The sequence below is a fragment of the Dipodomys merriami genome, unplaced genomic scaffold (genome assembly GCF_024711535.1).
Source record: "Dipodomys merriami isolate MVZ:Mamm:240054 unplaced genomic scaffold, mDipMer1.0.p SCAF_14, whole genome shotgun sequence".
NCBI lineage: Eukaryota > Metazoa > Chordata > Mammalia > Rodentia > Heteromyidae > Dipodomys > Dipodomys merriami.
The window spans coordinates 39,648,960-39,674,728 of record NW_027202715.1 but is presented as its reverse complement, the minus strand read 5'-3'; the positions used below and the strand labels follow the sequence as shown (position 1 = coordinate 39,674,728).

Here is a 25,769-nt window from a genome sequence, read left to right as displayed (position 1 = left end):
GGGCCTGGGTGCTGTCCCTCAGCTCTTCAGCTCAAGGCTAGTGCTTTACCACTTGAGCCACAGCAACACTTCCTGCTTTTTCTGTTTATATGGTGCGGAGGACCCAAGGCCTCATGCATGCAAGCCAACCACTTTACCACTGAGCCACCTTCCAAGCCCCCTTGGGAGTTTTAAAAGATTCTGTTGGGTCATGTACAAATTATAGTAGTTTATAGTCAACAAGGCCTCTTGTCTCCTCAGCAAAAACCTAGGTTAGACTACAGCAGGAATAGCACAAAGAGCCAGATCCAGATAAGCTCCAGGTTCTGTATACCTGATTTGAAAGTAGAGGACAGAGGAGGGAGCTAACAGAGGAGTTAGCTGGGGTATAAACATGGCTGTGTAGAACAGTGTGGACTTTCCTTGTAAAGTGGAATATCTTCCTAGATTCCCCTAGACCCTTGGCCTTGTGTGCTTTGGATCTGCCTAGAGAGGGTGGGGCTAGAAATGTACTAGGAAAAACAAATCACAGTCCTTCAACCTTAGTCCCTCACTGTGAGCTTTTTGAGGAGATGACATTGGCCACTCACAGTGTAGTCTCTTTACTTCAGGTGAAAGAGGTTAAGTACCGAGAGGCAGCCCAGCACAATGGTTAGGAACAGGTCCCAGGAGACAACCACTAGAATTCTATCACCCAGCAGCCCCTCCACTTTTGGTTGTCTTCTTGTACTGCGGATGTAGCTCAGTTGTAGAACATTAGCCTGGTATACACAAGGTCCTGGGGACAACCCTCAATTTGGGGGGGGGGAATGCCTCTGAGCTTTGTTTTCCTCATCTGAAAAATGGAAGTAACTGTCCTTTATTAAAGTGGAGGTAATTAGACCTACATTGTTAAGGCCAACATAAAACCAAAGCCAGTGGTGTCAAGCATCTGTTAGGGGGCTCCTCATATACTTTGTAGAGAACTAATCAATGGTACTAACCATTAATAATGATTAATCAGTGATACCACTGCTGGAGCTGTTGAAAAAGCTTGGGAAGCAAAATGCTTGTGCCATTGGTCTATTTTGAGGGAATGGAATGCTTTCATTGAGTGGAAAAAAATCAATACTATGTATTATATCCCACATTACAGAGGACAGTATGAACTGTCCCAGACTCTATGGGGGGGCTGGGAAGGAAGGAAAAGGGACACACCCATGAAAATTGTCACAACTGCACTTTCTGGAACATTCAGGAGGTGCACTGCAAGAACTGGCAAAAGTGGAATATGGCTAGTCATGAGTGGCAATGACGTCAGTAAACCAGCTATACCTGTTTAGAGCCCAGAAGAGTCCTTGTTGAAATTGACATTGAAGCAGGTATGGCATGGGAAGAACTCAGACCAAGAATCAAAGAGCAATCTATTTCAAATCTTCCATTTCTTTTTGTTTGTTTTTGGCCAGTCTTGAGACTTGAGCTCAGGCCTGGGTGCTGTCCCTAAGCTTCTTTTGTTCAAGGCTAGCACTCTACCACTTAAGCCACAGCACCACTTCCAGTTTTTCTGTGTATGTGGTATTGAGGAATCAAACCCGGGGCTTCATGCATTCTGGGCAAGCACTCTTCCACCGAGCCACATTCCCAGCTGAAATCTTCCATTTCTTGTAGTGTGACACCCTCCTCCATAATAGATACAGTGGGAATAAAACCTACTACAGAGCCAGGCACTGGTGGCTCACACCTGTAATCCTAGCTACTCAAGAGGCTGAGATCTGAAGATCTCAGTTCAAAGCCAGCCCAGGCAGTGGCTTATCTCCAATAAGCCACTAGAAAAGCAGAAGTGGCGCTGTGGCTCAAGCAGTAGAGCGCTCCCCTTGAGCTGAAGAGCGCAGGGACAGTGCCCAAGCCCAGAGTTCAAACCCCACAACCAACCAAAACAAACCTACCACAGAACTCCACTCAACCTGTGCTTACTGAATGGCAGTGAACAGGAAATGTAAACCAACAGATCTGAACTTGGAGGCACGTTCAGCTCATTTAATCCTCATGACAACCCTTTGGAGTGTGAGTACTGCTACCTACATTTTACAGATGGAGAAACTGAGGCCCAAAATTTTGAAAACAACTTACATATCTTATGAACTGGAGGAAGTAGGATAATAAAATCTAACATACCAAATGAATAAAATATTTGCCATGTCATAATTGTCACCAAAAGAAATCTATCTTCTCTCTGAAAGAACCTGAGATTTTGCAAATCAAAGAAAATTAAGGGCTAGCACTGACGCCATGGAAAGGTGCTCATGATCAGACTTCTCAGGATGAAAAACAAACTTTTAGCTCCTTCTCAAAATGGGGCTGGACAGGCAGAGCAAAATTCAAAACTTTGCCCTTATCACTAACAACTCACCAACAACATTCTGTCGGGGTGTATATGGGCACCTAGCTGACCATTTCACACTTAGTCCTTGAGATTCTAAATGATGCACTCTTTTTCCCATTTTGCAAGTGCAGAAACTGAGGCTTTTCCCTAAGGTTTTCTCACCACAATCAAAAGGCAGTAAAGCAACTGCCTCCACAAGGCTTTTGGTCACTTATTAGTAAATAACCTTGGGAAGCTTAGTATCCTCACCAAGTCCTAGTATTTTCATCTGGGCAAGGGGAAAAGTGATTCTTGCCTTGCCTACCTACTGGGATGGTTGTGGGGATCAAATGATAGATGACACTTGAGAAAGCACTTTGAAAACTACAAAATGCTGAGCAAAGCAAGGGATGGTTGATCTTACTAATTACAAAGAGTGTCACCTGATTCAGCAAGCACATTGCTAGTGTCTCTCTCCCTTTCCTCTTTTCCCTTGGGAATCTGGGAATCTGTATAGTATGGGGACTCCTTTCTTCAAATCTCTGGGATATGGGCCTTAAAAAGTAGGAGTTCAAAGTGGCACTGTGGCTCCAGTGGTAGAGCGCTAGCCTTGAGCTAAGGGACAGCGCCTAGGCCCAGAGAACAAGATCCACGACTCACAAAAAAGAAAAAGAAAATGGAAGAAAGTAGGGGTTCATGCTGGGAGAAGGCAAAGAAAAATAGAATTTGCATTCAACTGGCTTCACCTTTGGTCTTGGCTGGCTGGGATTCTATTGCCTAGAGCACACTCAGCCCTTAAACTAGAGTCCCAGCATCTCTACTATGCCCTAAGCACTGTGATACCAAATGATGATTGCTGGGCATGTGGCGATGTGGTCTGAGTACCTAGAAATTAGAGGGGGCAGGGACAGCAACTGGAAGGAGACAGGCTGATACACATGTACTTACCATAGGGCAGGCAGGGCTGCATCATAACAGATGACCTGTGAGCACTGACATTCTAGTCAGAGCCTTTAGGCTGGGTTTTGCCCCCTATTCAGACCACCAACAACCACTTTACCTTCCTACAATCAGCTTCCCAAATGCAGGGAGACCTATTCCCACATGGAAAATGGGAGACATAAGTGAGAAGAGGCCAGCAAGCAGACCTAGCAAGGTGCTTAGAGGTGCTCAATAAGAAACTTAGTAAGGGTCTAGAAAGGTGGCTCAGTGGTAGAGTGCTTGCCTCCCATGCATGAGGCCCTGGGTTCAATTCCTCAACACCACATAAACAGAAAAGACCCTGTGGCTCAAGTGATAAAGTGCTAGCCTTGAGCTGAAGAGCTGAGGGACAGTGCCCAGGCCCAGAGTTCAAGCCCGACAAAAGGAAAGAAACTTATTTAAAAAACAAACACAAAAACAAAAAAAAAAAAAAAAAAAAAAAAAGAGGTTTTCTCCCTTCTATTCCAATGATGACAAACCACGGTGGTCAAAAGTTTCAACTCTGAGATCAGATCACAGATGAAGTGCTGGCTCTGTGGTTCTACAAGCTATGTGGCCTTAGGCAACCACAGGCCTTTGCCTTTCTGGGGCTGTTTCTTCTCCTGTAAAAAGGTGATAATAGCATCCCTGAGGGAGATTGTGGGGATTAACCTGGATACTGCACCTGATACTCCTGGCACACAGTATATGCCTGGCAAAGGTGAGCTGCTCCATATCTCTGAACCCTCAAAAACAACAAATCTCCAGCCCACATTTCACCTGTTAGATCCAGGCTGCTTGCTGACTCACAGGTTCCTAGGCTTGGACTCTATTTCACAGAGTGCACCATTCACGCCAGTTCCCAGAACCAGACTCTCAGAGGAAATGAATTAGTGGAGCCATCCTACCCCTAGGTGCCCTAAACTGATATCATACTGCTGGCCCTCCAGTCCTTTTCCTGATACAGGCTTCTCTTTCTGAGGGCAATAAGGAATGGAATTGAGTGGCAGAGGATGGTTAGAGGTGTAGTGCATACTTAGCTCATTTTTTCTCCTCATGGGCTCAAAAGGCAAGAATAGATGCTAACTCACAGGTTGAGAAGCACATGGATTCTGGGAGCAGAACAGCTCATCCAGCATTCAAGACAATGTAACCCTTCTTCCCTACTCCCATGGTAGCCATAGGCCTACATCTCTCATATGCAAAAGGGACTAAAACAGCTGATACTCTAAGCCCAAGTAAGATGGTAGTAACAGTCTTTGAGAGCCATATGAATTGGCAGAACACTGAAATGCTTGGCTTAACTGGAAGAATTCACCTCTCCATCCACCCCAACCTTCAATTACACAATAGAAACCCAGAAGCAAGCCAGATTCTGACTGGACAGCTAGATATCAATCTATCCACCTAAACTCATGTACTTCACTCTCTGAAGGACCCCCTCATCAGCCTTCCACTTTGGACCTATTTACTCCTTCTCTAGGCTTGACTCTAACAAAGTCAGTTATTTCTCCTCAGGAAACTGAGGGGACTGTTATTTGAGCCCAGCAGAAATGACTACTATCTGAGAAATAACTGTGTCTTTTAGTATGGGTGTTAGAAAGACAAAAGAAAAAAAGAGTAATAAACATTGTGTGGAGAAACTGGTATAAATATAAAATTGCATGACCACTGAGGATACTCAAAGACTTAAAAAGGTAGAATTGGCCAGGTACCAGTGGCTCACGCATGTAATCCTAGCTATTCAGGAGGCTGAGAGCTGAGGATTGAAGTTCAAAGCCAGGAAAGGCTGTGAAACTCTTATCTCCAATTAACCACCAGAAAACCAGAAGTGGTGCTGTGGCCCAAGTAGTAGAGCACTATCTTTGAGCTGAATTGCTGAGGGACAGTGCTCAGACCCCGAGTTCAAGCCCCATGACCAACAAAGCCCCATGACTGCCATTTGCATTTCCACTTCTGGGTATAGATACAAAAGAATGGAAGGCAAGGATGAAGCAGTTATTTGTACACTCAGGATCTTAGCAGCACTATTCACTCTCTCTGCTCATGGGCCAAAAGATGAGCCAGATGTGGTGGTGTAAGCCTATAATTCTAATACTTGGGAGGCTATGGCAAGAGGATTGTAAGTTCATGGATAGCCTGAGCTATTTAGTGAAACCTTCTGGGTTAAATAGTGGCACCCAGAAATCAGTCACTAAAATGAAGACAGAACACAGAATTAAAGAAAATCATTGCCAGCTATACATCTGACAAGGAATTAACTGGAATATACAAGGAGTTCAAAAGCTAAACTCCACACCAGCAACAGGGGGGAGGGCAATGAAGAATGAATAAAGATTATGAGATTAATATAGTCTACATATGTGATTTGTATGTATGGCAATACAAGAATGAAACTTGTTGAAATTGTTTTAAGAAGAGGGAGTAGGAAGAAGAAAGCAACAGAGGGGCTGGGAAGGTGGCTCAGTGGTAAAGTGCTTGCCTTGAATGCATGAGGCCCTGGGTTCCATTCCTCAGCACCACATAAGCAAAAAGAAAAAAGCCAGAAGTGGTGCTGTGGCTCAAGTGGTAGAGCACTAGCCTTGAGCTGAAGAGCTGAGGGACAGCACCCAGGCCCAGAGTTCAGGCCCCATGACTGGACCCCCAAAAAAAGAAAAAAAAAAAACAACAGAGAGGATGAGGTTGATCAGCATAATTTTTTAAAATGCTAAACTTCAAAACAATGAACAATCCAATGAATAATGGGCAAGCAAGTTAAACTGACAATTCTTTTTTTTTTTTTTTTGGGTCCGGTCATGGGGCCTGAACTCTGGGCCTGGGCGCTGTCCCTCAGCTCTTCAGTTCAAGGCTAGCACTCTACCACTTGAGCCACAGCGCCACTTCCAGCTTTTTTCTTTTTGCTTATGTGGTGCTGAGGAATCTAACCCAGGGCCTCAGGTATGCAAGGCAAGCGCTCTACCACTGAGCCAACTTCCCAGCCCAAACTGACAATTCTTGAGAGGACAAATGGCCAATAAATGAAAAATGTTTAACATTCCAGGGTATAAAAGAAATGCAAATCAAAATGATATTGAGATTTCATCTCACACCAAACTGATTGGCTATCATCAAGAAAACAAAATACAATAAATGCTAGCGAAGATGTGGGAAAAAGGAAGCCTCAAACACTGTTGGTATGGATGTAAACTACTGCAACCACTATGGAAATCAGTATAGAAGTTCTAAAAATAGACTACCTTATGACTCTGCTATACCACACATTGTATAATATAGATAAATACTGAAAACATGCTAGCTGAGTATGGTGGTACACACTAGTAATTCCAGCATTTGAAAGGTGGAAAGAAGGAGGAGAACTAGCCGCTGGAGGCTCAGACCTGTAATCCTAGCTACTCAGAAGTCTGAGATCTGAGGCTCACAGTTCAAAGCCAGTCTGGGCAGGAAAGTCCGTGAGACTCTTATCTCCAATTAACCACCAGAAAACCGGAAGTGGTGCTGTTGCTCAAGCAGTAGAGTGCTTGCCTTGAGCTGAAGACTGCAGGGACAGTGCCCAAGCCCAGAGTTCAACCCCTACAACCAACAAAAAAGAAAGAGGAGGAGGAGGAGAATTAAGACTAACCTGGACAAAGTATCACAGCAGCAAGAGCCATTTAGTTTGGGATTTTCAGTCTTGAGTCTCAAAAGCCCAGAGTCCTCACATTATTATATACACAGTAACTAACCAGGCATGACAGTCTTGCAATCCAGAACCAGGTCACTCACTCACACACACACACTCCCTCTCCCTCTCTCTCCCTCTTTCTCTCTCTCTCTCTGACACACACACATATACACACACACACTCTCTCTCTCTGTCTCTCTGTCTCTCTCTCTCTCTCTTCACACACACACAATCACACATGCACATACAGTATTGAGGTTTGGGAACTTGAGGCAGGGCATTCTCAAAAATGGACTTGTTCTCAGTAACTTCCTTCTGCCTAACCTTACTCTCTTTTTTTCAGCAATAAACCCTTTTTTTCCCTTGCAGTACTAGGGTTTAAACACAAGGCAGTACTAGTATGTTTACTAGGCAGACGCTCTTACCACTTGAGTTACGTCTCCAGCCTGTTATTTTTGTTCTGGTTACTTTTGAGAGAGGGTCTGATTTTATTTTTTGCTAGGGTAACATGGCCTACAGTTCTCCTGTTCATGGTCCCCACTATAACTGGAACACCAGTCATGTACCACCACACACAGCTTTTTTTTCTCATGAAACTTTTTTGCCTAGCCTGAACTATGATCCTCCTATTTACACTTCCCACAATAGATGAAATGACAAGTACATACCACTAAACCTAGTTTGTTTGTTTTTTTATAAGTTTCAATGGCGGGGTGGGGGGGGGATGTCTCATCAGCTTTTGCTTTGCTGGCCTTGAACCTTGATCCTCCCAATCTCTGCTGAGTGGCTTGGATTACAAGCCTGAGCTACTGGTGCCTGGCCTGAGATAAAACTTTTGAGAGAAAGACTTCTTGTCCTCACATCAACCAAGCAGGTGCTTTGCACCTACAGGTATGAACTCAAACTACCCCAAAGAGAAGGCTACTGATGCTGTACATAGTTTGCTCTCTAGAAGCATATCAATCACTTCAGAAAGATTCCCATCTAAAAGTAGTTTCAAACTATATCTTCTATAGTTTGTACCATAAAAGAGCAAGCTTTAATGATCAGGAGAGAAAAATCACCGGATATATTTTTTGGTGTAGAAATCCTATAGCTTTGAATTGAAACTTTCTAAATTCACAAAGTCTCTTTTCATCCAGAACCTCACTTGAGAATTACAACTTGTCTGAGAGGGGATCAGGTAGAAAGTTACCCCATTATATAAATAGGGGAACGGAGGCTCAGAGAGATCAAGAGGCTTGTGCAAAGCTACACAAACAACCAGGAAGAAGCAAAGAAGCAAGGCTTCCTTTCCCACCAATGTCAGATGAAAGCCTGAGTTGAGACCTCATACTCAGACACACCAGACAGCTATGAAACTAATTTTAAAATCAATGGTGTTGGGCTGGGAAGTTGACTTAGGGGTAGAGTGCTTGCCTAGCTCGCATGAAGTCCTGGATTCAATTCCTTAGTATCACATAAACAGAAAAAGCCTGAAGTGGCTCTGTCGGTCAGGTGGTAGAATGCTAGCCTTAAGCAAAAGAAACTCAGGGACAGTGCCCAGGCCCTGAGTTCAAGTCCCAGGACTAGCAAAAAATAAAAATAAAAAATCAGTGGTAGCTTAATTTGTCCTCACACATTATATTGAAATAAACTGGAAATATTATTGTCTTTTTTTTTTAATTAGAGGATCAACTGAGCACAAAACAAATGATCAACCCAAGATCATCACTCAAGAAAGTGGCACAAGCTGGGCACTGGTGGCCCATGCCTATAATCCTAGCTACTAAGGAAGCTGAGATTTAAGGATCCTGGTTCAAAGCCAGCCCAGGCAAGAAAGCCCATGAGCCTCTTATCTCCAATAAACCACCAGAAAACCAGAAGTGGTGCTGTGGTCAAGTGGTAGACCACAAGCCTTGAGCTAAAGAGCTGAGGGACAAGGCAGCCCTCAGGCCCAGAGTTCAAGCCCCACACCCAGGAAAAAAAGAAAGAAAGAAAGAAAGAAAGAAAGAAAGAAAGAAAGAAAGAAAGAAAGAAAGAAAGAAAGAAAGAAAGAAAGAGAGAAAGAGAGAGAGAGAGAGAGAGAGAGGGAGGGAGGGAGGGAGGGAGGGAGGGAGGGAGGGAGGGAGGGAGGGAGGGAGGAAGGAAGGAAGGGAGGAAGGAAGGGAGGAAGGGAGGAAGAGAGGAAGGAAGAGAGGAAGAGAGGAAGAGAGGAAGGAAGGAAGGGGCACAGGAAGGAAGGAAGGATTACAGGCTCATGCCTGTAATCCTAGCTACTCAGAAAGCTGAGACCTGAGGATCACAGTTCAAAGCCAGCCTGGGCAGGAAAGTCCATGAGTCCATGAGACTCTTATCTCCAATCAACCACCAAAAGTCAGAAGTGAAACTGTGGCTCAAGTGGTAGAGCACTAGCTTTGAGTACAAAAGTTCAGGAACAATGCCTAGACTCTGAATTCAAGCCCTGGGATCAGCACGTGCGCGCATGCGCGCGCTCACAGACAGACACATGCACACAAGCACGCACGCACGCACTAAGTGACAGAATCTAGACCTTTTCTTTTTTTTAGTATATTTGACTTGACCAACTTCCTACTGCTTGACCTTAACATAATCAAAACCTAAAGGAGCTTATGTGGTTTTTATACAGGTTGCACCATATTTCCATGAACTAGACAGAGGACACATTTAACTTTGTTCTCTTTTTACTAGCTGGATAAGAAAAACAAGGCTAAAGAAATCTTTTAGGTTCATTTTCAGCTCTAAAACTCTGTTATTCTAAAAATTCTCTAGCAACTCAATAGCATACACACCTGAAACCAGATGATTGACTTCTTGCTTCATATTCTTTTTTTTTTTTTTGCTGGTCATGGGACCTGAACTCTGGGCCTGGGTGCTGTCCCTCAGCTCTTCAGCTCAAGGCCAGTGCCCTACCACTTGAGCCACAGCACTACTTCCAGCTTTTTCTGCTTATGTGGTGCTAAGGAATCAAACCCAGGGCCTCATGCATGCAAGGCAAGCACTCTACCACTGAGCCACCTTCCCAGCCCCTCTTGCTTCATGTTCTATTAGACCACCTCATCCTTGCCCTAAGTTACGGCTTATAAACACTACATGTGTCTGGAAGAGACATTCACTTATATATACAAACATGCACATGAAATGACAAAAGTGCCACTGCCTGGTTAGAACCAGAATTGGGGCTGAGAATGTGGCTTAGTGGTAAACTGTTTGCTTAGCACGTCTGAAGCCTTGGATTCTACTTCTCACTATTACATAAACAGAAAAGGCCAGAAATGGCGCTGTGGGTCAGAATTCCAGCAAAAGCAGCTCACGGACAATGCCCAGGCCCTGAGTTCAAGCCCCAGGATTGGCAAACAAACAACCTGAATTGAGGATTTCACTCTAAGCCTTCCTACTTCAGTCCTGTTATCTCCCAGTAAAAGTCTCCCAAACCAAGAGCATCATATCCCAGGTACTAAAGACCTTACCCACGCTGGAGTATGAGAGATGCTAGTCCAAGATGAGGTTGTACATTAACCCTTTTTCAAGATTTCTGTCTTAATACAGGTAGGCTAATGGATCTCCTAAGATTGGAGATGAATTGCCTTCATTTTTTGGTAGTACTGAAGTTTGGACTCAGCCTCTTAGTTAATTAACTTGCTTGCTAGATCAGTGCTTTATCACTTGAACTACACCTTTAACTCAGCTTTTTTGTTGTTATTTGTTTCTACCTGACAGTTTATCTTGAAATTTGTATTTCTTTTTTTTCTTTTTTTGTCGGTTGTGGGGCTTTAACTCTGGGCTTGGTGCTGTCCCTGCGCTCTTCAGCTCAAGGCTAGCGCTCTACCCTACTGCTTGAGCCACAGCACCACTTCCGGTTTCCTAGTGGTTAATTGGAGATAAGAGTCTCACGGACTTTCCTGCCCCGGCTGGCTTTGAACCATGATCCTCAGATCTCAGCCTCCTGAGTAGCTAGGATTACAGGTATGAGCCACCAGAACCCAGCTTGAAATTTGTATTTCAAATGTTCCATTATCCTCCTTTTTAGGTTTTAAAACAAATCTGCAAGAGGAGAAATAATTTACACAACCACATTGTTGTATGTTACAGTCTGCAATATTATGATGTCATTCCGACTCAGTTTTTTCTGGTTATTTGGAGATAAGATCTTTCAGACTTTTCTGCCCAGGCTGGCTCTGAGCCAAGACCTTCCAGATAAGTAGGATAACAGGTGTGAGCTACTGATGCCTGACCATTCTTGCTCTTCTATAGGCCACACCAGATCTGTTTATATGAGCTAATTTCAACCAAAAAATACTTAATAGGCACCTACCATATGTCAGACAATACTCTTGGTATCAAAGACCAAATCTCTGGCCACACAGAGTAAGAGGGAGACCAACAATGTCAGCTAATAATACAAACTATGGAGAAAAACAAAACAAGGGAGATATACAATGTGAGATTGGCCGGTAGAAAGATCAATTTTAAATAGAATGGCCAACTGGCCAACGAGGATGAGTTTGATTCCTTAAATAAATGACTTGTCTGAGGAGAGAGACACATTCAGGCACTAGGGGTTGAACAAGAAAAAAGAGCAGAGATGGCTCAAGAAAAGCAAAGGGGGGGGAGGGGGAGGTGCGCAGGGAGGGGCGGGAAACGGCAACAAGGAAGGGAAGGGGTAACAATGATCGACAAGTAATGAGTAAGGCAGTTACTCATGTAACTGTAAACCCTATGTACAACATCTTAACAATAAAATAAAAAAATTGTCTAGAACAAAAGAAAGAAAGAAAGAAAGAAAGAAAGAAAGAAAGAAAGAAAGAAAGAAAGAAAGAAAGAAAGAAAAGCAAACAGGCAAAACTCATGCCTTGTAGACCAACACAGAACTGTGAATGAGATGTTGAGTAACAAGAAGGCTGAGCAAAGTAGTAACAAAATCTGACTTACAGTTTATAGCACTGCTCTGGCTGCTGTGATGGAAATAGTCTGTTTGGAGACAAGGGAGGAAATAGGAAGGTCAGTAAAGAGGCTGACGGTAGCTTAGCTAGGGTGAAAGTGGAGACAGAGAGTCAGGTTCAGGATACACTGCAGACAATGCCAACAAGATTTATTCATTAAAGGGACTAAAGAGATATAGGATTTGAGAGAAAGGGAGGGGTCAGGAATGATTCCAGAGTTTTGGGGGCCTGGGCAGCTAAAGAATAAAATTACTGTTAACTAAGAAAACTACTTGAGGAACAGCAGAGATAAACTGGGGTCCTTTCTGGCTTGGACATGTAAAACTGGGAATCCTTTTGGACATCAAATGTGTTAAGCCGACAACAAAAGCTACAAAGCTGAAGTTGGAGAGGATGCGCTACGATTATAAATGTGGGAGTCACCAATATATACAATATGTAACTGTGTGTGTAATCCTACAGCATTTATACAAATGATCACATGTAATTTGTATTTGTCTGCCTCCACCCTAAGACTGTAAGCTCCATGTGGCCAAGAATGAGGTCTACTCACAGCCAGCAAGATGCCCAGCATTCAGTACATATTTACTGAGCAAATGGAGAAGTTGCCCAGTTACTCCTTCAAGAATAGCCACACTGCCCACACAAGAAGCAGACTCCCTACAAACATAGTACCAAGCCCAGCCACCCCCAAACAGGGAGCTGAGTCTGTCCATCCTGAGCTTGAGATTCCAAAAACAAATGGATATGCCTGACATATCACAGAGGCAGATATTTGGTTTTCAGCCCTGCCACATTCTCAAAGGGTGGGGCTGGGTAAGAGTTTTGCCTGTTCTACCATCTCTATTTCTCTCTTGCAAGGTCTGAGGAAAAGCTGGACTGCTTTACACAGTTCCTAGGGGAACTACCTGGGTTAGATTGATGAGGTGGCTGAAGCCTCTCCAAAGGAGTAGATGCCCAAGTATTCTCAGAAACATTCAAGGACATCCAGGACCGGGTTAAGAGAGTCCTCAGCCTACTGAGAATGCATTCAGAGAATAAGAAATAACAAAAGATGGAGGAACCAATTCAGCATGAATTTTGTAACTTGTGGATGGGGATAGGAGGGAAGAGAGGAAGAGAGCAAGGAAGGGGTAACATTGTCCAAAAAGAAATGTATTCATTATCTGACTTATGAAACAGCAACTCCTGCACACAACGCTTTTCTAATAAATACTACTACTACTAATAATAAAAAAGAGTAACAAGCCTGGTGTCAATGGCTCACACCTATAATCTTAGCACTCAGAAGGCTGAGATTCAGATAGATGGCAGTTCAAGGCCCAGGCAGAAAGTCCCCAAAACTCCATCTCCAAAATAAACAGCAAAAAGTTGGGCTGGAGGCATGACTCAAGTGGCAGAGTACCAGCAGAGCAAGCTAGCCAAGCAAGTTCAAGGATCTAAGTTCAGACTTCAGTACCTGTAATAATAACAACACAACAACAACAACAAAAGAGTAGCAATGGGGCTGGGAAGGTGGCTCAGTGGTAGAGCGCTTGCCTTGCATGCCTGAGGCCCTGGGTTTGATTTCCCAGCACCACAGAAGCAAAAAGAAAAAAAGCCAGAAGTGGCGCTGTGGCTCAAGTGGTAGAGCGCTAGCCTTGAGCTGAAGAGCTGAGGGACAGTGCCCAGGCCCAGAGTTCAGGCCCCACAACCAGACCCAAAAAAAAAAAACAAAAACAAAAAAAGAGTAGCAATCAGGGGGAGGGAAGGGATAGTAGGAGAAAAACAAAGGAGGGGGTAACAATGCTCCACAAGAAATGTACTCATTACCTTACACCTAACTCATGTAACTGTAATCCCTCTGTACAGCATCTTTACAATAAAATAAAATTTTTTTTAAAAAAAGAGGGCTGGGAAGGTGGCTCAATAGTAGAGTACCCTGGGTTTGATTCCTCAGCACCACAACATAAGCAGAAAAAGCCAGAAGTGGAGCTGTGGCTCAAGTAGTAGAGTGCTAGCCTACCACTGAGCTGAGCCCAGGCCCAGAGTTCAGGACCCACAACTGACATTTAAAAAAAAAAAAAAAAAAGAGTAGCAATCACAAGGATTGATTGACAAGGAAAAAAGACTGCCTAATACTTCAACCTACTGCAAGAATCTCTGACCAAAGGCACTGAGTCATTCCTTCACCTGTAAAGAGAAAATTAAGGTTATCATTACAAGGCATAGATTTCACATCAATAACTCTAGTTGTGAACATTCACTTTTAGGGAGAAGACAAACAGCTCTAATGGACTTGTAAAAACTCCTCCCCTTCTGATACAATGGAAGAATAGCCCAGAGAGACTTGTTAACATGCCCAGGATCACTGAGCAGAAGCCTTGTAATAGAATTCTGGCTTTCTCTCACTGTCGAGGGTTTCTTCCCAATATGTCACCATCAGTAAGAAAGGAAAGGTAAGGGCTACTGAGGGAGCTGGGGGTTTCAGGCACTGTTTCCCCACCCCACAAATACTGGGGATCAAATATGGGGCCTTATACATGCCAAGCAAGTGCTCTACCACTAAGCCACCCCATCCAGCACTAGGCATTAGTCTTAAAACATGAAACTGTGTCCTTGTTAAAGTAAGTTGCACATGTTACAGGAATGCCAGGTGCATGCTGTGAAGTTAAGAAGGATTCCTTTCCTTGTACCAAATCTGTCATCCTACTGAGTCCCCTTGGCTTTTGACTTTATGAATAATGCTAATCATAGTAGTACTTATAGAATTAAAGCAATGATTCACAAGTAGGTTTTTTTTAAGCAGATGTGTATTTCATTAAAATGTTTACATAAAAATTCAAGTGGCAGGACAGCTTCTAAAATAAACAATTATTGAGTGCTTCCTTTGTGTAAGTCACTGTACTAAGTGTTTTGTGCATAGCTATATAAGTAAGTGAGAGACAAGATCAACTATCACACAAGGAAAATACAAAACTCAGGTCTCCAAGCTTGCAGTGTTCTTGCTGATAGAAGACTGTGAACATCAAAGACATGACTAATAATATGGAGTGGATCATTGTTAAGTAATTGGTATAGGTAATGTAGCTGCAGGATTTCTCAAAAGAAACTATCACTTCTGCTTGGAGTAGATAGGAAGATGCAGCAAGCAGTTCATTTCAAGAAAGGTGAGGGAGGGCTGGGAAGGTGGCTCAGTGGTAGAGCACTTGCCTTGCATGCCTGAGGCCCTGGGTTCGATTCCTTAGCACCACATAAGCAAAAATAAAAAAGCTGGAAGTGGCGCTGTGGCTCAAGTGGTAGAGCGCTAGCCTTGAGCTGAAGAGCTGAGGGACAGCACCCAGGCCCAGAGTTCAGGCCCCACGACCAAGACCCCCCCCAAAAAAGAAAGAAAGATGAGGGAATTGAAGCCTAGTGTGATGGTATATGCCTATAATCACAGTACTTGGGAGGCTGAGGAAGAAAGATTGTGTTCCAGGGCCAAATTAGGTTATACAGCAAGTTGAGGCTAGCCTCTGATACACAGCAAGACCCTGCCTGAGAAAAGAGAGAGAGAGAGAGAGAGAGAGAGAAAAGAAAAAATATATGGGATTTGAGGTGAAACTTTACAGGAACAAAGTCTCTCAATGAAAAAAACTCTTGATGAAAAGAATGGCTTGAACAAATACTGGTAGCCTTATGTTCAGGAAAGAAGACAATTAGGTCTTAAAAGGACAGGGCCAACTTTAACTGTCTTGAAAGTTAAAATCTTCTATGTGAAAAGGTACAGAAGTATTTTGAACAGAAAACTATAGGCCCATGTTAATCTGACAAGTATCTTTTGGGAGCATACAGTACAGGCATGGATGAATGGCCGAAGGCAAACTTGCTCTTGGTAAGAGACTCACTTCAACCTGGGAGAGGACTTGGACTTGAGGTGACAGAGGAGTGAAGTCAAGGTAAGTCTGCAAAATTTGCCAGAAGAAGCAGCAGCAGGCTCCTACGCAACACAAAAAGTCAAAAAGCTTCTAAGTTTAAGGCCAGGCAGCTAGGGAACGAATGGGTAACAAAGGGAAGCTGACTAAGCAGAGATGAAGAGCTTGATTTTAGAGGGGGATATCTACATCACAGTGTTCAATGAGCACCTTGAAATGTGGGCTTGAAGATTAAGATGTCTTACTGATGGCCAAAGAGTGGGACTGAATAAGATTTCTCTAGGAGGGTATGCAATGAGAAAAAAAAAATGTTAAACTTAACTATGGTTGCCGCCAGATCTAGAAGGTGAGAGTAGGTAGGAGTGATCAGAAAGGGAAAAACCAAGATAATCAATCCAAAGCCAAGGAACAGAGGACAGTTTCAGGAAGAAGACTGTTGTCACTGATGAACATGCTACAAAATTAAGGACTAAACCTATAAATAAGAAACATTTGTTGGGCTGGGAAGGTGGCTCAGTGGTAGAGCACTTGCCTTGCATGCCTGAGGCCCTGGGTTCGATTCCTCAGCACCACATAAGAAAAAAGCTGGAAGTGGCGCTGTGGCTCAAGTGGTAGAGCACTAGCCTTGAGCTGAAGAGCTGAGGGACAGCACCCAGGCCCAGAGTTCAGGCCCCATGACCGGACCCCCCCCCCAAAAAAAAAGAAAGAAAAGAAACATTTGTTGAATAAGTAAGAGGAATGAAGAAAGCTCTTGGGTTGGATAGTCAACTTTCCTCAGTCAGAATAATGGCCAGGGTTGCACTCACATGAGAGAATTTTAGTTTTATCACATTCTTCTATGAAAACATATTTCTGGAAGTACAAATCATCCCCTCTGCTACACAGATATCCTTCCTTCCCTGTTTCCCCTGATGTTTCCCCCACCCAAAGCAACACACCTTCAGTGTCAAAGCAGGCAGGAAACTCCAACTAGAGTTTCCACTTCATTAACAACTCTGCCTGTGGCTCCTCTTACATAATGGGATATGTATCAACAGGATGGAAGATGAGATTGGGTTCTTGCCCTAGTTATACTACTAACCAACTGTGTGACTTTGATCAAGTTGCACAACTTCTCTGGATCTGAGTTTTTACATACAGAGGAGGAACTAGGTCTATCTGGAATTCAGACAAGTTTTAGCTCTAAAATCTATTTTATAATTCTCAGAAGGTCCTTGCGACACCCTCAGAGAAGGAAGTAACTACAAGGCTCAGTGAAATGACCGCCAGACCTCTCGCAGGGGCGAAACGCCAGGATAGGAGGGGTACACCAAGAAAGCCAGCCGGCACTTCTGGGGCCTCGCGGATCACCGGGGAGCAGATCTCATTTCCAAGGCTGGGAGAAATCCCACCAAATCCAGATCACCAGCGGGCGGATCTCATTCCTAGGGCTGGGAAGGATCATAACAAACCCGAGGGCGACTTTCACTCCACCTTTCCTAGACTCCAGAAGGCTCTAAGAAGCCCCGCGGGTTGAAAATAAAGATTTCTTTCCCAGCGTCCTGCGCTGCTTTTGCAAGTCGGATTCCAGCAGGCATGAACTGCAGCCCGATCATGACAGTCTTGTCTTTGGAAAGAGCGACTGTGCTCGTCGATCTCGCTTCGAGTTCGGGGGACGCAAGTCGCCCAGACCGACCGGCGTCCGACCCCAGCCCGGAATGCCAGGCCAGCAGCGCCCTCGGGCTCCCCCCGCCCCACGGCTGGCCCCGCTGCGGTCGGCAAACATTTCCTGCCCCCGCCCTCACCAGGAGCTTCCCAGTTGGAGCGAGTTGGTCTCGCAGTCGGGTCGGCGCTTCTTAGTTGGCCCAACTCGCTCTCCCGGCCACCGGGCGCTGGGGAGGGACCCGCCTGCCTCCGAGTAGCCACCGGGGCAGCCCAGACGCCAGGAGCCGCGGGGAGGTCGCTCGCGAAGCGCAAGGCTCGGGCAAGCAAGGGAAAACTGGTCGGGCATCGTGGCCTTGCCCCCGTCCTGAGTTACCTGCTCGTTTGCGGGGGTGTCCCGGGGCGGCTGGCCTGTCCCGACGCTGTCTCCCCACGCAGTTGCCCATGCTGGCTCCTCAGTTGGTCCCCATGCACCGGAGGCGGCGGGCAGCCGGCTGCTCTGCACTCCCGTCCCGGACGGCGGCGCCCCGGTCAACGGCTCCAGCCGCCCGGCATCAGGCGCTCCCAGATCTCCCTTGGGGCGCTCTCTGCCCGGCGACGGCTTCGCCACAAACTTTGCGGGCTAGGAGAGAGGGAGGTGGCCGGCTCCCAGCACAATCCCAGGTGGCCGGGCCAGGGGGGCCCACGACCGTGTCCGGCCAAAGACCAGTCCCACCGGAGGGGCGGAGGGAGGGGGGCGGGAACCGCCGCAGCTACTCCAGGCTCTCTCGGGGCTCCCAGCTGGGGCCGTCCCCCTAGAGCCTGTCACTCACCTGCCTAACCCCGCCCCAGCCCGGCCCCGTTCCCTTCCACCGGCTCGCGGCGCCCGCCGCGCCGCCACCACCCGCCCCAGGTGCGCATGTGACCGACTGCAACGCCCCTCGAGCCAGGCCTGGTTTTCTCATTGGCTTTCGATGGGATGCGTACCGCCCCTCAGCCCCACCCAGCCAGGTGCCCGCCCTGCCGCCGGTCCCCCGGGGAGCCCCGCCAGGAATTTTGCGCCCTCAACGGCCCCCCGACTGCGTGCCCGGCAGCCACCTCCCCTCCCCGCGCCCCAGACCCCGCCCCTCAGGGAGGAGCCGACCCGTCCCTCCTGGAACTGCCTGGCTGGGAGCCGGCAGGCACGTGACCCGGTAGGGTCCCGCCCCCGAGAACTTCGCTCAACGATTGGCCCCGAAGACGCGTGCGCGTAGGGGCCTGTCTCGCGCCCCTCCCACTTCCCCACCCACGTTCTTTGGCTAGCGTCATGGCTGCCGCCGCCGCTCTGGAGGCGGCAGCACCTACTGGAGCCCTGTGGGGCCTCGTACAAGACTTCGTCATGGGTCAGCAGGAGGGTCCCGCTGGCCAGGTGGCTGCAGGTACGGCAGGCAGCGCCGCAAGGCTCCTGCAGGGAGACGGCCCGGAGGGAGCGGCCTGAGAACTAACGTGGGGCGGGAAGGGAGAAGCGGAGGTGGCTCAGAGATTTTTTTCTGGGATGTTTGGTGAGCCCCGCGAGCTTAAAAGCCATAAGTAAGTTCGAAAGCCTCTGGCATCTCTTCAGGGTTGCTTAACGCTCCTCATCTCCCCATGGTCGATAAGAGAATCATTACTTTTCACAGACCAGGAAACAGGCCCAAAGAGAGCAGGCGACTTGCGTAAGGCTGCAGGCCGGGCGGAAGGAAGCGGGGGCTGGTATGCGGACTCAGGTGTTCCGGTCCTAGCCAAAAGCTCACGCCGGGAGACCCGCGTTGTTGGTGGGATGTTGACGTGGGGAGATGCGTGTTTGCAGGCATCCGCTCCCGTCGCGTGGCATCCTGGGAGTGGCCTGTGGCCCTGCTCTCTCATAGGCTGTATGGAGAGGTGGAGCCAGGAGGGGATAGAATTTGAGAAGTCTGGGTCCGACCCCCGAAGATTTCGTCTCCTGCTTTCTTAGAGTTGATAAATTTGCTTTACTACTGTTTTGAGGACTTATCTCCCCACCACTCGTTCTTTACTAATTTTACCCATTATTAGTCTCTTAGACTAATTCTGAGCAAAACAAGTTTTAAGCTTCCTTGGGATTCTGAATTAGCTATTTTAGGGGGAAAAAGATCTGAGAAAGTTACTGAATGTTAGGAAGCCTTCAGAGGCAGTTTTAAATAAATATGTATAATATATATTAAATAATAGAGTAGAAAATGGGTATAGATGAGAAGTGTTTTTTGTTGTTCACATTTGGTTGGGGATAAAGTAAAATGTTTCCTGGAAATTGAACGTATCAACTCATGTGAGAAATGAAGTGAATCTGCTAGAAATGTAGTACTCTGGGCCTTTCCATCATTTTACTTTGATTCAATCATTCCATCCTTATTGAAAACTTTTCATCAAACATGGAAAGCAAATAGGAATATAAATACAAACTAAATTAGATATGTGGCCACCAAGAACTTATATCGTGGTGAGAGAAACAAGCATGCTCTATGAAGTAATGTGTGAGCATTTAGAACCATCAAAGAGCAAATATGCCTGCTGCTGGCCTAGTATTATGGCACATGCTTACAATCCTGAAGTTGATAGTTGGAGGAATGAAGATTTAGTGTTTGATAGGAGTTCTGAGCCAGCCTTGGTTAAAAAGTTTGGTTTGCCACTAAGCCTAACATCTACAACTTTACCAAGTATAGTGTGTGATCAGAACTTAAACAGTGAGTACAGTGTGTTATCATTTTCATTTCCTGTAGTGTTTTACTAGAAAATTTTCTTGTAACTTGCCATCCATTCAGTTAAACCACAGGTATCAGCACAGTGATATTTAAATTTAAACCAGAGTTTATTTTGGTGTAAACTTTATATCTAAGAGTTAGTCTATTTATACAGTATATTTACTGGGTTGTTTGGTTTTTTTTTTTTTTACATATGCATACATCTACCATTGCATTCCTACTAACAAAGAATGCTGCTTTATCAGTGTTATTTAACTATTCTTTTACATTTATATATTCTGAAAACAATTTTGGATTCAGAAATACTTTTGAGAAGACCATTCAAAGGCTGCAGAATTCTTATATTTGCATAAAAGTTATGTTTTAGTATGCCTGAAAAACACAATATTGTCTAGTTTAAGTTTAAACTCAGTGAAGACTGAGACACTAGTGCTGTTATAATTTAGCTCCTTTAGAAAAAGTTTGATTCAGAGGAATAGTAACAGCTACAATAGATAAGGGCCGCTCACCTGTGGCTCACGCCTACAATCCTAGTTACTCAGGAGGCTGAGACCTAAGGATCATGGTTCTAAGCCAGCCTGGGCAGGAAAGTCCATGAGATTCTTATCTCCAATTAACCACCAGAAAACCGGAAGTGGTGTTGTGGCACAAGTGGTAGAGTTCTTGCCTTGAGCTGAAGCGCACAGGCCCACTTGCCTTGAGCTGAAGCACCCAGGCCCAGAGTTCAAGCCCCATGACCTACCAAAAAAAAAAAAAAAAAGGTTAAAAGGGGTTAGTGGAATTTGATTTCTCTTTCCTTTTCTCTTTTTGGCCAGTCCTGGAACTTGAATTCTGGGCCTGGGCTCTGTCCCTAAACTTCTTTTGCTCAAGGCAAACACATTACCAGTTGAGCCACAGTGCCACTTCTGACTTTTTCTGAGTAGTTTATTGGAGATAAGAGTCTTAATAGCAGTCCTCAGATCTCAGCCTCCTGAGTAGCTAGGATTACAGGCATGAGCCACTGGTACCCAGCAGAAGTTTATTTTTCATAACTTGGATTTCAGGCAAAAGGATTTGAATGACCTATTGTAGGTGATAGTAGTCGTAAATCCTTGAGCAAAGAAGCCATAATCTGAATGCAGATTTAGAAAGGACTAAATTAGTATTTTCAGTCTTAGATCAGGTAGGATTGTAGAAGGTTGTCAGGTTTGAAATATCCCCAGAATAATCCTCAAGCTTAAGCAATCTTCATTAGTACCTATGGAGTCCACCTTTCCTAATTGCAGTCTAGATGCAGAAGGAACACTGAACACAAAGGTATCTGCCACTATTTTTTTTCTTTTTTGGTTGGTCTTGGGGCTTGAATTCTGGGCCTGGGAGCTATCTCTGAGCTCTTCAGCTCAAGGCAAGTGCTCTACAACTTGAGCCATAGCACCACTTCAGGCTTTCTGGTGATTAATTGGAGATAAGAATCACCGACTTTCCTGCCCAGGCTGTCTTTGAAACCGTGATCCTTAGATATCAGCCTCTTGATTATTTAGGATTACAGGCGTGAGCCACTGGCGCCCGACCTAAATTTGTTTTGCACCTGAGGTTTCCTGGTGAAAGTAGGTGTCAGCTCTAAGGAAGGTGCAAACAATAGAGAGTAACCTGAGCTAGAGGCATGACTCAAGTGGCAGAGCATTGGATGTAAGCAGAGAAAGCCACGTGAGACTGTGAAGCCCTGAGTTCAGATCCCAATCCCAATACACAAGAAAAAAGAGGAAGGGACAGACTGATGTATGGACCTACCCATCATTATAAGTTAATGCCTTTCAGGCAAGTGTTCAAAGACTACCTGGCCCCAGCTCTTTTCTTACCCTTCCGGATCTTTAGTTCCCAGTTCCCTGAATGTTTTCCTTCCCAGTTAGCTCTATCCAGGTTAGATCTCCATGGCAAGGCTCAGACTGGATACCATTCTCCATCCCCAGAAATTCCTGATTATCCCAACCAGATAACATACGACTTTGCAATCTTGGTAATATTTCTCAACCATTCATGTACTTGTTTAGTAGCAATGTTTGTATATATCTCCACATCCTACACACTCCTTTCTACCACTGTAGTGTCTCCTGGAACTAATGTTAAATAGATACATAATAAAAATTGCTTATGCATTTGGAATTAGAGATGTTAAAGGAAGAATCTAGGGATTTGAGGTTAGGTTAGAGTCCTCCTTAAAGGGAGTCTTTCCTTAAAGGGAGGACTCCCCAACATAATTTCCAAGGTTTGGAGCCTGAAGCTGATTAAAGATAAGTACTTTGGCCGGCCCTGCTGATGCCTATAGTCTGAGCTAGTCTGGAGGCTGAGATCTGGCAGCAAAGTGAATGAGACTCTTATCTCCAATTAACCCTCAGAAAATTGAAGTGGCACTGGCTGAAAGTGGAAGAGCACTAGCTTTGAGCAAAAAAGCTCAGGGGAGCCAGGCGCTGGTGGCTCACACCTGTAATCCTAGCTACTCAGGAGGCTGAGATCTGAGGATCACGGTTCAAAGCCAGCCCGGGCAGGAAAGACTGTGAGACTCCTATCTCCAATAAAACCACCAGAAAACCGGAAGTGGTGTAGTAGCTCAAGTGGTAGAGCGCTCGCCTTGAGCTGAAGAGCTGAGGGGCAGCGTCTAGGCCCAGAGTTCAAGCCCCACAACAGACAAAAACAAAACAAGGATACTAAGAAGGGAGCTGATTCTGGAGTGTAATTTCTAAACATGTGAATTTGGTAGTAATGAATATAATTTTTTTTTCTTTTCCTTAAATTTCCCTCATTTCAACCTCCATTTTATTATATTATCCAGCATATTTTTATTGCCTGGGAGACCACTATTCTTGAAATGAAAAAAAAAATTATTAAAGATGAGTAAACTTGGGCTGGGAAGGTGGCTCAGTGGAAGAGTGCTTGCCTTGCTTGCATGAGGCCCTGGGTTCGATTCCTCCATACCACATAAGCAGAAAAGGCCAGAAATGGCCTTGAGCCATAATTGGCTCAAGTGGTAGGTCACTAGCCTTGAGCTGAAGAGTTGAGGGACAGCGCCTAGGCCCAGACTTCAGGCCCAGTGACCAACAACAACAACAACAAAAAGATGAGTAAACTAGGCGGGTGCTGGTGGCCCACAATTGTAATCCTAGCTATTCAGGAGGCTGAGATCTGAGGATCTCAGCCTGGACCAGAGACTCTTACCTCCAATTAATCACCAAAAAGGTGAAAGTGGATCTATGTCTCAAGTGGTATAGTATTATTAGCCAGCTTTGACCATCCCTGGGTGGGGGAAAGGAATTAGAATAAACTGTAGGTTGAAGAAATGTGTGTGGCAGGGGCTGGGAAGGTGGCTCAGTGGTAGGGCGCTTGCCTTGCATGCCTGAGGCCCTGGGTTCGATTCCTCAGCACCACATAAGCAAAAAGGAAAAAGCCGGAAGTGGCGCTGTGGCTCAAGTGGTAGAGCGCTAGCCTTGAGCTGAAGAGCTGAGGGACAGCACCCAGGCCCAGAGTTCAGGCCCCACGACCGGACCCCCCCCAAAAAAAAGAAAAAAGAAATGTGTGTGGCAGCAGAAAGGGCATTTGAGAGCCTGATTGGAACCTAGGCTTGAGAGATTCCTCCCATCTGTCCACGCCACCCCAGCCCTTGCCATCATTCCTTAGGCTGCGGCCACTCCAGATTCTCAAGAGGCTGCAGCTTCATGAGACAGAGATCCAATTGTGCCTTCTCAGTGTGACCGCATAAAAATTCCTTTGATTACGTCTCTGTGCTCCTCTTGAACTACCACCCTGCTGAGGAAAGAAAGTGTGGGGAATTAGGAAATACTAGTACGTAAGTCCATTTCTATGAGACAAATCTTGTTTGTTTGGGGTTTTTTTTTGGGGGGGGGGTTGTTGGTCATGGGGCTTTAACTCTGGGTTTGGGTGTTTATCCCTGTGCTCTTCAGCTCAAGGCCAGTCCTCTACCACTTGAGCCACAGTACCACTTCCGGTTTTCTAGTGGTTAATTGGAGATAAGAGTCTCACGGACTTTTCTGCCCAGGCTGGCTTTGAACCGTGATCCTAAGATCTTAGCCTCCTCAGTAGCTAGGATTACAAGTGAGCCACTGGTGCCCGGCTTATGAGACAAATCTTGAACACTTTGGGAAAACTTAGGGCTGCCAATAAAGGGAAAGGAACTTACTGTTTCCTTAATGCTAGTGACTACTCTTGGGAACATTAACTCTTTATTAGCTTCTTTTATCCCAGGAGTCCCAACTGCATAATTAATAGTATTTCCAGGTATTCTGGTTTTCATTTGGGAAAACTTAAGAATGTTAAAAGAATTAATCACTTAAAGTTAGTAACCCATGGTCCATAAACCCAGAAATTCTCCTTTCTTTTGTTAACCCAGTTTCTGTTTTTATCACTATGGTGACGCTGAACTTATAACACTGGGATTGTTTTTTAAAGGTCTTTCTGCCCCAACAGACAGGGCTTCTTAAAAGCTCTCTATATTTCTATCATAAGCCCCAATAGTATGTGATTTAGGATATTCAATAAATGCTGAATAAAAACAAAAACACAGAAAGACTTTTTAAAAAGAAATGTGGAAGAAACAGAGACTGATTCCAGGAAGGCTTTGTAGGCATTGACACTTGAGATGGTCTTAAAGGAAGAGTGTTGTTCCTCAGACAAGGATTGTAAAGGGGCATTCCACACCAAAGTATTCTATTTTCTGGCTTATGTGTATGGAAGAATTTGACATGTCGACATTTCATGTAACTGAGTGATAGGAGGCATGATGAAGGGGCAGCTAAATCCCTGTAGGCTAAAATTTGAAGGACAACCAAGGAATCAGGTTGTAAGCAATAAGGAATAAAGGGAGATTAGTAAGCAAGTAAATAATGTGTGTGGAGAGAATTCTGGATAGAGTATGGATGTATTGAAGTCTGTGTGTGTATGTGTTTGTATGTGCGCATGTGTGCAGGTGTGCTGATCCCGGAGCTTGAACTCTGGGCCTGGGTGGTGCTGTCAATTAGCTTTTTTGCTCAACACAGCACTTTACCACTTAACTCAAAGCTCTATTTCAGGCTTTTTGGTGGCTTATTGGAGGTAAGATCCCCACAGACTTTTCCGCCCTGGCTGGCTTCAAAACTCAATTCTTAGATCTCAGCCTCCTGAGTAGTTAGGATTATAAGCATGAGCCACTGGCCCTAGGCTGGTAGTCCTTAAAAAAAAAAAAAAAGTAAAATGCCCTACTCTAATCATGTTAAGTGAATGTATCAGTGGCCTTTTGCATATTCACAGTGTTCTGTAACAGTGTAAAAATTCAAGAATATTATCATCATACCAAAAAAATAGGAGACTTAAAGCTGAGTATGGTTGTATATTCCTATAATGCTAGCATTTTGGGAGCCTGGGCAAGGAGGAAAATGTCAAGTTCAAGACCTGCATATGTCAAATTCAAGACCTGCATAGGCTAAGTACCCAGACCCTGTCTCTGGAGAAGAAATAGATGGACACGTGTGGCTCAAGCCTTAATCCTAGCTCAGGAGACTGAGATCTGAGGATCATGGTTGGAAGCCAGCTGGGGCATACAAATCAGAGAGAGAGAGAGAGAGACTATCTCTACCTTAGTAAAAAGCTGCAAGTGGGGGTTGTAGC

General features: G+C 45.2%; 2 protein-coding genes across 6 annotated transcripts in view; one reads left to right on the top strand and one right to left on the bottom strand.

Moving 5' to 3' along the window:
- The window catches only part of LOC138826187 (ubiquitin domain-containing protein 1), a 59,210-nt gene extending 40,838 nt beyond the window's left edge, over window positions 1–18,372 (bottom strand). Inside the window, exons 1-2 of one of the 3 annotated variants that reach the window (XM_070021341.1) lie at window positions 17,795–18,372; window positions 11,874–11,912 (exon numbers count right to left, since the gene is read on the bottom strand). Coding sequence is in view for 1 of the 3 variants with exons in the window: in XM_070021340.1 (XP_069877441.1) it covers window positions 17,795–17,864 (70 nt within the window). In the remaining 2 variants the exon portion in view is untranslated. The remainder of the gene's footprint in view (window positions 1–11,873; window positions 11,913–17,794) is intronic. The other 2 variants (XM_070021340.1, XM_070021342.1) reach the window with 2 other exon arrangements.
- A 315-nt stretch (window positions 18,373–18,687) lies between these two features.
- The window catches only part of LOC138826181 (MMS19 nucleotide excision repair protein homolog), a 35,409-nt gene continuing 28,327 nt past the window's right edge, over window positions 18,688–25,769 (top strand). The window contains exon 1 of one of the 3 annotated variants that reach the window (XM_070021330.1): window positions 18,688–18,815. In XM_070021330.1, coding sequence (XP_069877431.1) covers window positions 18,704–18,815 — 112 coding nt within the window. In that variant the 5' untranslated portion in view covers window positions 18,688–18,703. The remainder of the gene's footprint in view (window positions 18,816–25,769) is intronic. The other 2 variants (XM_070021332.1, XM_070021333.1) reach the window with 2 other exon arrangements.